The sequence below is a fragment of the Vombatus ursinus genome, unplaced genomic scaffold, assembly GCF_900497805.2.
Source record: "Vombatus ursinus unplaced genomic scaffold, bare-nosed wombat genome assembly UNPS02014449.1, whole genome shotgun sequence".
Taxonomy (NCBI): domain Eukaryota; kingdom Metazoa; phylum Chordata; class Mammalia; order Diprotodontia; family Vombatidae; genus Vombatus; species Vombatus ursinus.
The window spans coordinates 184,887-198,860 of NW_020954227.1; the positions used below are offsets into that span (position 1 = coordinate 184,887).

Here is a 13,974-nt window from a genome sequence, read left to right on the forward strand (position 1 = left end):
TGAATCCTATTATGAAATAGTATTATCCTGTTACAAATCCTATTATGATGTTTTATTTGATGTGTGAAAACACAAAGGGCCCTGGTGGGGCATTATTTATTGTGACCATATGGCATTTGTATGTATTTAAGTGTATGTACAGGTAAATAGCAGACTATTACACAGGTTTCAGAAAGTAAAGTGTCCTGCTTTAATACAAATTAACACATTTTTCTTTTTTTCTTAATAAAGGCATCATCTCTTACAAAATATAAAATAGCAGAACAGCATTTTTCGTACTTCTTCCCTGATGATCCACCCACATTTGTCTTTAGTCCTGCAAGCAGACGAAGAGGGAGGCCTCCCAAGCGAATATCTATTAGTCATGTAAGTAGGGGATAAAGAAATGTTTCATTTAAATTTTTTATCTCCTTATTGCTCCCTAAATCTTCTGAATGAAATTGAAATATAAAATTCTTAACATCTTTAATAATCCTTCACTACATCATAACAAAAAATACTACATGAGAATGGCTCTCCCATATAAATGCCAGCAAGAATTATTATGTTTCAAGTATTTAAGTACATGTTATGAATGAAGATTAAAAACCAACTGCTATCATTATTTTAAGTGACAAGATCAGATTAGGATATTAATTATATTAATTATATTAAATATATATATATTAGGATACTAATTGTAGTCATAAGACCTGGGTTCATATATGAGTTCTATCCTTCTATCCTTTTAGGCAAGTCACCTAGCCTCTCTGGGCCTCAGTTTTGTTTTTGTTTTTTCAAATAATAAAAATAATAATGTAAGTGTCTCTTTATAGCACGTTAAGATTTATAAAAACACTTTACAAATATCTCATTTAATCCTTTTAACAAACTTGGGATATAGGTGCCATTGTTATCCCCATTTTACAGATGAGGAAACTGAGGCCCAGGAAGGTTGAGTGACTTGCCCTGGGTCACACAACCAGTAAGTGTCTAATGCCTGATTTGAACTTGGGTCTTCTTGACTGTAGGCTCTGCACCTAATTGCTTTTAATATATATACATACGTATGTATACATATATATGTGTGTATATATATATATTTATATATAAAGACTTGAAAATATCTAATGTCTCTTATTAGAGAGACCTTACTAGAAAAACTGCTGTCTTTTAGTTCTTCAATTCTTTGACCTCTCTGAAATTTTTTCTTGTAGTGAGTGTCCAAGATTTTAAAATTTATTTTGTTCACAAAGTATATATGGGGAGGAAGAGAAAAGGTAGGAAGAGTTATCAAAAGGAATAATGTTTAAAAATCTTTAGGATAACAAGAATTCTTAGGGAAGGTAGGAGGAGGGATGAAAGAGGCAGATTATTTGTATTTCTCTTCTTCTTCCTTTTTTGTATTTGTACTCATCCAAACCCTTAAACGATGTGGGTGACTTCCTTTTCCCCCTTAATTCAGATAGACTGCTAATACTGTCCAGAGATCAAGGACAGTTTATATATAAATGTTGCCAGAAACAAAATGTAGTGAAAGTAGAAGACAAAGGTTTCTGTGGTCCAACTCTCCATCCACTAATTTTTCCCTTTCCCCCTTTGTCCCTTACTCCTATCATTTATGTCTTCATCCCATTTCTGCTAATTGTGATATGAATACAGGTTACTATTATGGCTCACAAATTAAATATGAATGGTTGAAGGTTTCCCATAAGTCAAGATCAGTTAGGAATGTATTTTAAGAATCTTGTGTAGGGGCAGCTAGGTGGCACATTGGATAGAGCACCGGCCCTGAAGTCAGGAGGACCTGAGTTCAAATCTGGCCTCAGACCAAACACTTGACACTTAACAGCTGTGTGACCCTGGGCAAGTCACTTAACCCCAACTGCCTTTAAAACAAACAAACAAAAAAAACAACAAAAAAAAGAATCTTGTGTAGACTCTTTCAGGTTCTGTTGCTGTGTGTTGCTTACTAAAAGGAAGTAATCTTGATATCTTGAAGAATCTTGAAAACTGAAGATAAAACCCTTAATTTCTCTCCTTACTCTCCAACCCATCTAATAACTTATCTTTTTTCAGTGTTACCCTTGCAAGACTTTTCTGATGAGATATGTTGAATGTTTTGTATTTTTTCTAAAAATAGCAAGATTTACCTGATGATATATATGGTGAATGAATTTTGAATAATGTTCAAATTTTTTGTGCCCTTTGTAAAATGACAATTTCCCTAATCTGTCTCCTGGATGTATCAGAAGAGATATTAGGGCTACTTGAAAAATGGAGTGGAGTAAATATCACCAAATCACAGAACCTCAAGAGGTGGAAAGAAGGGTGACATCATTTCTATCTAATCCAACCTGTATCTGAATAAGAATCCTCTCTACAATTGTATCATAAAGGTAGTCAGTCCAACTTGAAGACCTCAAGTGACAAAGAACCCACGATTTTCTGAGTAGTCTCTTCCAGTTTTTTTCCTAACTTTCATAATTAGGAACTTACTCATTTTCCTACTTATCTGCTAAGGCCAACCAGGACAAGATTATAAATCTTTTTTCCACATGACATCTGTTTAAATACTTGAGGACAACTAAGATGGCCCTCTTAACTTCTCTAGGCTATATATATGCCCTGTCCTTCAATCTGTCTTCAGAGAATGTGATTTCAAGGTCCATCACCATCTTGGGTGCCCTATTTTCAGTGCTCCACAGCATTATCAATGGGCTTCCTAAAATATGGTGTGCAGAATTTGAGTCCCTTCACCATTTTGATTGTCTTCCTCTGCTGTTTCCTTGGGTTGCCTCAAGCTCGCCCAGTTGAAACTACCTTTCCATGTTATATGTATATATGTGTATTATGTGCATATATATATATATATATATAAGCATACACACGTGTGCGTGCGTGTGTGTGGAGACAGGGATAAAAGTTGATGTGAAATGATAGAAATGCTGGTGTAGCAGTTTTCTTCTACCTCTTTTATACTTTCACACTATAATTCTTGCAAAGGAATTGCAGATATAGGCATTTTTGAGTGTTTTTTATAAGATGAATCTCTTCATTTCATAGTTAGATTTATTAAAAGTAACATTCATTGCCATTGAAAGGGGTTTTCTTTTTTTTTAACTGTAAAGAGCATGATGAAGCTCAAGTTTTCAAGTTATACTCTTCTACCTCTAGCTTTATAGTCAGATTATTTTTATTCATTCTTTTTTGTTTTTAATGTTACATTTGTTTCTGAATTTATCTCCCTTTTCTCCTACATAGTGAGCTTTTCCTTGTAACAAAGATTTTTTTTTAAAAATTAGTTCAGAATTATCTAGTCCATGGCATATGCAACATTTTACACCAGTAGCATGCCAACTCCCCCCCCCTCGCCCAATTTCTTATCTCCTCTCTCCAGCCAAGTTGATTGTTATAATTATACAGTGTTCAAATTTTTTCTTCTTCCAATTTTACATTGTTATTGCCATTGTTTTCCTGGTTCTGCTTCATTTTCTAGTAGTTTTTGTGCAAGTCATTCCTGTATTTCTCTGAGTTCTACATATTCTTCATTTCTCATGGTGCAAGAATATTACATTACATTAATATGTGAGTTTGTCTAGCTCTTTCTCAAGTAGTGAACACTTTTTTTTGTTTACAATTCTTTTCTAGTTTCTTATTTATTTTTTAGGAGGATGGAGTTGCTGGTAAGCAGACTATTCAAGGAAATGGGAATAAAACTACAAAGGAAAGAGAGAGACTTCTCAAACAAAAAGAAGAATTGAAATCTCTAGGTGAACTTCAACTTTTGCCTGCTAAATAACCTTAATCTACAAAAAGATGATTTCATTATACTAATTTTAAAAAATTCTACAAATAGGATAAATGCACAAATAAAGTCAAGGTACCATGAGAGTTCAGAGGTAGAAAAGATAATTTCTGGTTGTGAAGATAATAAAGAATTGTGGAAGAGGTGCCGTTTGAGCTATGCCTTGAAGAATGGGTAGGATTTTTTTTAATATTAGCATCTAAGGCAAAGGGCATTGTTTATTAGGAGCAAATGCCCAGAAAGTATAGGACAATATTGGTGAAGTTTTAAGTTATAAGAATTCAATTCACCAAACATTTTTAGAGAACTTATCATAGATTATATAGGAATATAGTGATAGATTGGGGGGTATAGGGGAGGTTCAGTATATCTGCGAAGTAAATAAGTCCAAATAAAAATAACTTAAGAAAGAGGAAGAGTGTCCTAATAATATGAGAGCATGGGAACACATGAAGGAGAAGCCTAATGTAGAATGTAGCACTTGAACTCTGCTTTGGAGGAAATACGAGATTCTAAATGTCAGAAGTGTTGAGAGTATATTCTAAACATGGTGTTAGGAATACAAGCATAAGATGATAAAAGGCTAGAAAGGTAGATTGGAATCAAACTGTAGTCAAATGAATGCCAAGATAGGGAGTTTGAACACTGTTATTTATATAAAATGTCAGTTTCATTTTTACCACCCTATAAAGTTTTAAATTTTGCTCGCTTTCCACAGCTTTTGAAAAGACAAAATTAAAAAAACGAAAGGCCAATGCCATAGAAGCCAAGAAAAAAGAAAAGGAATATAAAGAGAAAAAGAAGGAAGAATTAAAGAAAATTGTTGAAGAAGAAAGATTGAAGAAAAAAGAAGAGAAAGAGAGACTTAAACTAGAAAAAGAAAAGGTTTGCTTATATTTGCTTACTTCTATAAATGAAATATTATTTCCTTTACTTTGTGTAGCATAGGGAATTTTTTAAAAAGGTGAATGTCTAGCACAGTGCCCGGAAACATAGTATATTTATTAAATATTTATTGGTTGATTGTGGAATGTAAAGAACATTTTTAATAATCAAAGAAACTAAAACTTATGTTTTTAAAACTTTGTCAAGTTCTTCTTTTAATTAACTCTTTCCCTTACTCCATAATGCAGAACAAACTTTTCATACTTATTTTGGCATAAAAAAACACCTTTCCAACTGGACTGTTTCCATACCCCTTCACTTTGCAGGGAGGAGTGGTGGTATTTCAGTACTAGTGACTACAGGTGCATCCTATTTAAGCTTAAAATTCTAACTCTTTTTTAACCTTCTTGTCTATGTCAAACTCATGCTGGAGGCAGAGCTGAGGACAACAAAATGGCCAGAGGAGTTCTCCCACCAGAAGGGTGGGGGGAATTTGATATTTCTCTGACCCTGCTACATCTGGCTAAAGTTTTTGTGCAGAAGCTGTGTACTTCCTTAGGGGCAGGAAAGAGAAGGACAGATAGCCCACCTAAACCCAAAAGGAGCTGAGAGATGTACCCAGTAGTAATGTACTCCCAGAGAAGATGAGGTATGCAATAGAGTTTGGAACAGAGTCATAGAGGAGCCATTGATTATCATGACATTAGAGGCCTCCTTCCTTCACTTTCAGAGGCTCATGAAAACTCCAGAGTTGGGAACAAGTGGGAATTAGGAAGAAAGTAGTATTTATGGTACCAGTGGTACCTCCTAAGGGTCCCCAGAGTGGGAAAGCTACTCTTGCTGCACAAGCTCCCATTGTAGTGAGAAGGCTTTTGGCACATTACTGCATACCTGGGCTAAAGCCTGTGTACATACTTATGCTAGGAATATGAACCAAGATCAGTTTTTCCTTTTCTTGTAAATAGGTAGTTCATAGTTATAGCCGTGTCACGTAATTCCCATTTTTGTTGGACATATCCATATTCGGTATAAATATAATTCTTTTAGAAGACAAATTTTAACAATGCTTAAATGACTTTTCTTAATATAGCATTATGTATAAAATATCAATTGAACATTCTCAAATATATGAAATATAGTGTATCCCAGTAGTTTGGGGGCTTAGAGAGGGTTTTCCAGAAAAATCATAGACCATTAGTGCATAAAGCATAGATCTTTGTTACAGGGTCTTTTGATTCATTGCAAGTAGATGTTGAAGTCCGAAAATAAAATGCTTAGGGACCTGGACAACAAGGGAAGAATACAGCCAAGTTGGGCACTGTGACCTCAATTGCAGTTGTCAGGCCATATCAGAAGAGCTGGATTGTCGACAGTAGCCCTTCAAAGAGGCCATCTTTAGACTCAAACTCAGTTTCATTTAACTGTCACTCATTCCTTGGCATCTAGGCTGCTTGGGCTACAGCCACCTTTACACCAAGACAAATCACTTGAGGTAAAAGGTCATTATTTTTGAGAGTAGATTCTTATTAGGTGAGTCTCGTTGGTTTCCTACTTCTGATGTTGCAGACAGGGAAATGCAATGATATCCAGTGATAGGGGAGGCTAAGCTAATTCAGAAAGGAGTACAAGCATGAGGTATGGAAGTTTCCAGAAAGAAGCCCAGCAAGCATTATCATGCAGGAAAAGGGAGACATGCCCAGTGTCCAGAGCTGAAGTTGCCAGCTACAGACTCTAGATTTGTTGAGCATATAAAGATAATATTTATAAAATACTTAGCATAGCGTCTGGCACGTAGTAGGTGCTACATAAATGCTTGTTCCCTTACCTATCGTCCCTGCTGCTACATGGTGTGACGTTGAATAATTACCTATCAAGGGGCAGCTAGGTGGTGCAGTGGATAGAGCACTGGCCCTGAAGTCAGGAGGACCTGAGTTCAAATCCAGCCTCAGACCAAACACTTGACACTTACTAGCTGTGTGACCCTGGGCAAATCACTTAACCCCAATTGCCTAAAAAATAATAATAATAATAATAATTACCTATCAAATAAGATTGACATAATCAGTTCTGTCACTTTGAAAACCTCAGTTTTTGTCAGTAAGTACTGTACATTTTATTAGAGGCAATGTAACAACTGACATGTATGTATGCATTTATGCATATGTGTGTAAACGTGTGTGTATAATTTTTTTCCCCTCTAAACTGAGTCCATATTCTTAGTTCTAGCAAGTTCATAGAATAGTGATTGACCCCTTATTGTTCTCAGTAGGCTTTCAGGCAGTGTGATGCAATGGAAGGTACACTGTATTTGGAGTCAGAAGATGTGGGTTTGAATCCTGACAGGGGCAAGTCACTTAATCTCACTGAGATTCCATTCTCTCATCTGTAATATTTAGTTGTTGGACTTACATGACCTAAAGTTACCTTCAAGCTCTAAATCTCTGCTCCTAAAAATTAATTTCATATGTAATAATTTTCATTTATTTAATTTTTATTACCTTTAAAACTGCTTTTATAATGTAATGCAATATAAAGATCTATAATGTAATACTTTTGGCATTACCAGTAATTTTTAGTTGAGCATTTGACCTATGCACATTCTTGTACAAAGGTTTTTTTTTTTAATGTAGTTTCAAATGAATTTCAAAAAAAACCCCAAACATATAATATACTAATATGTAAAATGATTTTAAAGATTTGGAAAGTAACAAGAGATTAAAAATAGATTACAGCACATTGTTAACCTAACAATCTTAACTATCTGAAGCGTACTTGTTAACCAAGAAGTTTAAAATAAAAATGAGTTTGAGACAGTGTAGTGGATTAGCCTGGACTTGGACATAAGAGTTGAATGTTAGCCTTGACTGCCATTTAGTTAATTGTTACTTTGGACAACTTTTCCTCTTTGAGCCTCTTCACCTTCTCTGATTACATCACAAGGTTATGAAAATTGAAGGAGGGGATATACAGAAAAACACTTTGAAAATCTATAAAGCATCATACAAATATTTCTTTTCTCTTTATTTTTTGTTGTTCAGTTATTTTCAGTTATGTCCAGTTCTTTGTGATCTCATTTGGGGTCTTGGAAACGATACTGGAGTGGTTTTTCATTTCTTTCTCCCATTAAGGTAGATAGCACAAGTCCTCTAAATCGGTGTCATGGTTATCATCACCTTAATCTAAGTTCTTAAGGCTTTCAGAGTTCTTTGTTTTTACAATAGTGTTGTCAGTTCATAGTGTACTTGTTCTACTTGTCTTGCTCATGTAATTCTGTATCAGTTCATACAGATCTTCCTAAGTTCTTATTGCAGTGTAGTATTCCGTTATATTCATATACCATAATTTGTTTGGCCATTACCCAGTTGATGGGCACCCCCTTAGTTTCCAGTTCTTAGCTACTACACATTTTTGTGCACATGGTCCCTTTTCCTTTATCTTTGATTTCTTTGGGGTATAGCCCTAGTGGTGGTATCACAGGGTTAAAGGGCATGTGTAGTTTACTGACTTTTGGGGCATAGCTCCCCAAAATGGCTTTCTAGAATAGTTAGATCAAATTACAGCTCCACTTGCCTATTTTCCTTAGCCCCTCCAACATTTGTTATTTTCCTTTTTTGTCAACTTTGCCAATCTGGGTATGAGGTGGAACCTCAGAGTTGTTTTCTGGTTTATTATTATGGATAATTTAGATTCATGTGACCTTATTCAGAAAATATCTAACAATTTGTCTTGATTTTGTTTTCTTATATATAATAATTTTTTAATTATAGGAAAGAGAGAAGTTGCGCGAAGAAAAACGAAAGTATATTGAGTACTTAAAACAATGGAGCAAACCTAGAGAAGATATGGAATGTGATGATCTTAAGGTATTATATATAAAGTTTAGTGGTGGTGGTGGTGGTGGTGGTGTGTGTGTGTGTGTGTATTCTTAGGCAATTGGGGTTAAGTGACTTGCCCAGGGTCACACAGCTAGTAAGTGTCAAGTGTTTGGTCTGAGGCTGGATTTGAACTCAGATCCTCCTGACTTCAGGGCCAGAGCTCTATCCACTGCGCCACATAGCTGTCCCGGTGGTATGTGTTTTACTGGTTGCTTTGTATTGTTCTCATAGCTCTTAGAGAAAAAAATACATTGAAATCTTCCATGGTACTAGAATGTTCTAGAGTCATTCCTTACCTCCACAGTGGCTTTTGTTCAGTTGTTTTACCTTACCTTATAGGGAGCCAAAAGAAGGTCAGGCTAAAGATTGTCTAGGCCCATTTAATATCTCCTAATTTTAGGGTTATTTCAGAGCTACATCTCTGACCTCCTTATTACATAGGCCTAAGATTTCTTCCTGGGCATTTGGGTCCCTGTGATGATTGACACTTCAAAATTTTTGAATTAACATATCTTTTAAGACTCATCTGCCTTAACTGTGGCAGGTTTTATTATTATTATTATTATTTACTGGAAGTAGATAAGGGTCTGAACTTGAGATTTCTTTGATGTGGTGAATTCCTTTCATGGGAAATCTCTTTCCTAATTTATTGTATAGGGGGAAGCCATCTTTAACTTAATCTTAGTTGTCTGGGACACTGAGAGGTTAAATAACTTACTTGCTCATGATCACACAGCTTCTTTGTGTAATGCTACCTCTTGAATAATATTATTAGTATTCTGGGTACTGTTCTATACTTACATGTACATATTACCTTCCCTTCTTCCTTCCTTCCTACCTTCCTTCCTTCCTTACCCTCTTTATTTTTTCCTTCCTTTCTCCCTCCCCTTGACCTCTCTTTCCCTATCCCCTTCCACAGAGTAAGTGCTTAATAAATGCTTATTGTTTTGTTATTTTTTCCTTACTGTCAGAAGTACAATAATCTTTTACCTTCATCCTAAACTACAGGTTAGAATTCTGTATATATAATTCTTTGGATAGATTATAGCTGGAACTCTCAATACATTTTAAATTAATACAGTTAACTTCTGTTGTTGAAACTCTAATTTCTGGGATATATTTAGTATAAGTTATATGATGACATTACATATTCAGAAGTAATTGAGGGTACTCATCATATTCTCGTACAACTCTGACCTCCTGCTCAAACTGACTTCTGGGATGCAGTGGCAACTGGAAATGCAGATATATAGGAGCTCTGGGATTCAGTACAGCTGGAAATACAAAAGTGTAGGACCTGAATCTCTGATAGTCACCACCACTGCTTAGGAAGTCCTTGCCAGGGAAGAGAGAAATTGAATGTGATTTAGATCATCAAAGAGTAGGAGACTAGGTCCCTTGCTAATAAGCTCTTCTTTTGACCATAAACACTTTAGGATCCCGCCACTCTATAATTTTTAAATTTCTTGACCTTTCTTCCTTGGTTTTCTCTCCTTTTACAGCATGCTTGAATTATAAGGACCCGTAGGGCACCTATGAGTTTAATTTGCTTTGAGCTCCCATGTCTGAGAATATTATCAGCTCAGAACTGTCGTTGCTTTTTGAACCATAGATACCTATACTAAGAAATGTATTCTTTTTTTTTAATTTCAATAAATTACAGCTCTGAGAAGTCTGTGTGGTATAATTAAAATGTATAGTAATGACCACATCCCATTCATCTTTTCTAATATATGTACTTGCTCATCCAAATAGTTACTAATTTTTTTAAATTTTACAGGAACTTCCAGAACCTACTCCAGTGAAAACCAGACTGCCCCCTGAGATCTTCGGTGATGCTCTAATGGTGTTAGAGTTTCTTCATGCATTTGGGGAGCTTTTTGATCTTCAAGATGAGTTTCCCGAGGGAGTAACTCTAGGCAAGCCTCTTACCTTTAGAGGAAATCATCATAACAAGGGGTTTATTAAGTGTTCCCATGGCATAGATACTAAAGGGAAAGTTCATATTGTGGCTCCATTATAAAAAGATAATAACTTTCTGCCAAAGATTTCTTGATATTTGCATGTTATCTTATGAGCACAAGTACTAGGTAATAGGAATAGTGGTGGGTAATAGTCATTGTTGTCATCATGCATTACAGATGCAGGAATTGAGACAGAAAAGTTTGGGCTTGTTTTAGGTCATATAGGGACTCAGTGGTAATGATGTGTGATTTGAATTTAGTTATTCCAGTTCTCTAACAAGTAGATATAGTCCTTCTCAGAAATATTGGTAGTATAATCATTTAGGACATTTTTGCTGTTTGCTGTATGAATTATAATTACATTTGTAGTGATCACAGTGATCACTTTATTTCATTGAATTGGCATAAATATTATAAAGGTGTACCACTATTTGGATGTTTCATCTTGTGTGTATGTGGTTTCGTTCTTTATTTACTTATGGTTTTAGTTATGTGTTAGATGAAAGGAAATGCATTTTTAATATTCAGTACTTTTAAATAATCCATGTTTTTATTTTTGGTGATCAATCCAATATCTCAACCTCTCTTGTGCCTTTGTACCCTACATTTGTTGTGGTCAAAAAACCAATCACCAGGTGATGATACTGGTGATGATCCAAGCCCCTTTTAATTTAGCTAGACTAGTCTTTGATGAACAGGATCTTCAGGACTTAGGTAGAATCTGTAGCACTTGTGCTTAGACTTAGTTTTCAAGACCTCAGGGTCACCTTGTCTGTGGAAACGTAAGGACATCATTTTAATTCTATATAAATAAAAATATCTGTATTTCAAACATGTTTTAATTTTATAATGCTATTGTGTTTCCTATTTACATGGAAATAACGTTAACATTAATTTAAAATATTTTGTTTTCAGAGGTTTTAGAGGAAGCTCTTGTGGGAAATGATAGTGAAGGCCCACTATGTGAATTGCTTTTTTTCTTCCTCACTGCCATCTTTCAAGCAATAGCTGAAGAAGAAGAAGAAGTAGCCAAAGAACAAATAACTGATGCTGACACCAAAGGTCAGAGTTCAGCTTTATATTTCTGTTTGAATTGATATGAATTTGTTTTGAACTTAAAAATAAATTTCACAAAGCCTTATAAAAATTACTTTTTCGTTCTAGAAGTTGGACAAATTCAGTTGTGGACGTGGCATAAATTGTTAGTTGTTGGTGTGTATTCCAAAGATGCATTATCAATTATTTTATATAAATAAGAACTGTTTTTTACTGCAGCATGGTTTTGAAGAACTTAAAGATTTTTATTCCCAATTTTTTCCTATTTTGTTTCTTCAGCATTAAGAGATACTTCTTCTAAGGGCTAGGAAGGTTAAAATTCTTTTATTTACTTATTTTTAATTTAAAGATCCCTCTCAATAGAGTCTGTTTTTTCCTTAAGAACTTGATCAGTTAATTTACTATGATACTTTAATATATATGACTTTAAATTTTTTGTTTTTTAGCAGAACATCTTGAGAGCTTTTGCTTAGGCAGTTTTTGGATTTTGTTCACAATTTTTAGACTTTAGAGTTGAGTAATGTTTTCTTCAAATGTTTTTTTTTCTTCTTAGAAGATTCTTAGCTAGCGATAGGGATTTCACTTTAAAAATTTTATCCTGTCAATTCCAAATTCACAATTATTACCTTAATATTTATTCACTGTTACTATGGCATTTACAAGTATGAGAATACCTGTTAAGAAGAATATCTTCTAATATTTTTATATGTTCTACTCTTTCCTCTCATTCTCCCCCATTGCCCCAATTAAAATAACATTTACAGAGAAATTCTTGAACCATGTAATGTATATATATGTAGGTGAAAATTATTATCTATGAATGTGCTAATCACGAATTGTATTCTTTATGAGCAGTGCTCAAGATGCAATTTGTGTCAAAAGAAAAAATGACCACCCTGTCACCTCTACATCAAGAAAATTGTGGTTAAATAAATTAATTTTCATTTTGAAGGAATTAAGTACTACTCAGTTTGACAGAATTTGAAACATCAGATCTCTGAGGAATTCCATACTTAAATAGATATAGAGCCAAGGTTGTACACTTCCTTGGCTATCTTTGCACCTGTTACCAAAGTTAATATTATCAAAGTTATCAAAGATAAGATGGAAAAGAGTAAAAGGAAGAATATATTGAAGACTTTCTATAATGAGGAATATTGTGGGAGGAAACTTATGTGTATAAAAACAAATTGTAGCATGTATTTTTTCTTGTAGCCATTAATTTTATTGTGAGCCATAATAATGTCAACTTTGTTGTACTGCAGTTACCCAAGTCAAAAATTGATTAGAGATTTGAATCTATATATTATGGGATCTGGAATCCTAGTGATAAAAAGAATTTGTAAAAGGAAAGAATCAAACACATATAAGGTGTCTATACTTAGACTGGGATATAAAGGCAAAAATTAAGGAGATCCCTGCCCTCAAGGGGATATACATAAATAAATATTTATACTTACATACATTAGAAGAAAATATTTGTTTAGTTTATTGTTTTGGGTGATCATTTCCCTTGAGCCAATATTTGTCATAAAAATAGTCTTTAAAATGCTTTTCCTTTCACTTTTTCCCATCTTACCTCTAAAAAGAACATTTTACTTCAGATAAGTAGAGGGTGTGTGTACATTCATGTGTTTATCTACATAGATATGCATATGCATATTCAACATATACCCAGTACTGATGTTCTTGCTTTTAGATTATGACTACAATTAGAAGGCAATAATCTTGCTGATAAAACTTAATTCTCAACACTTATATTTGGTGCGTCTGTTTCTAGTGAGATATACTCTAGAATGCCTTTATCCCTTGTTGACCTAATGATGTTATTCACTGATCCTAGAAACCTCCAGTCAGACAAATGGAATGCTGTTGATTTATTTTAATGTGATTATATAATTTCTAAGTTGTACCTCCAGTTCATTTCTCTAGGGCCTTTTATTTCCCTTGCAATAGGATATTATAAGGTATGTATTTTCACTACGGAAAGTACTCTGAAGAAAGTAAAAGTGTGGTAATCATTTGACAAGGAAGAAAACCAAACTTATGAAAATTAATAAATAAGTTCCATATTGGAGTATTTAGAGGTGTTAGAAATTTTATATTTCTTATCAATGAGATTCAAAAGTATATTTGGCTAGATGAAGTTTATGTGGGGAAAAATAAGGAAGTTTTAGGTTGGATGTTTCCCTGAAGAGAAAGGGTCTTTTCTGTCTTCTGAAACCTAGTTTCAGGTTTTAAGGGGGGAGGGGTGTGCGGAGAATGTGAGTGTGTGTGTATTTGTACATATATGTCTTACAGGTAATTTGTTTTTTCACTTTTCCTACATCGCATATATTCTTGTTTGTGCTTATAATATATTCCTTGAAGCATTTGATGATTATTGAGTTGTCATCATTAGTTTAGG

The 13,974-nt window shown here is 34.3% G+C and overlaps 1 protein-coding gene across 2 annotated transcripts in view; it reads left to right on the forward strand.

The window, feature by feature from the left end:
- BAZ1A (bromodomain adjacent to zinc finger domain 1A) overlaps positions 1 to 13,974 on the forward strand; it is a 110,486-nt gene that overhangs the window by 56,869 nt on the left and 39,643 nt on the right. For both annotated transcript variants that reach the window (XM_027861106.1, XM_027861107.1), the window contains 6 exons: positions 232 to 366; positions 3,650 to 3,752; positions 4,506 to 4,672; positions 8,440 to 8,535; positions 10,328 to 10,466; positions 11,427 to 11,573. In XM_027861106.1, the coding sequence (XP_027716907.1) occupies positions 232 to 366; positions 3,650 to 3,752; positions 4,506 to 4,672; positions 8,440 to 8,535; positions 10,328 to 10,466; positions 11,427 to 11,573 (787 nt within the window). The remainder of the gene's footprint in view (positions 1 to 231; positions 367 to 3,649; positions 3,753 to 4,505; positions 4,673 to 8,439; positions 8,536 to 10,327; positions 10,467 to 11,426; positions 11,574 to 13,974) is intronic.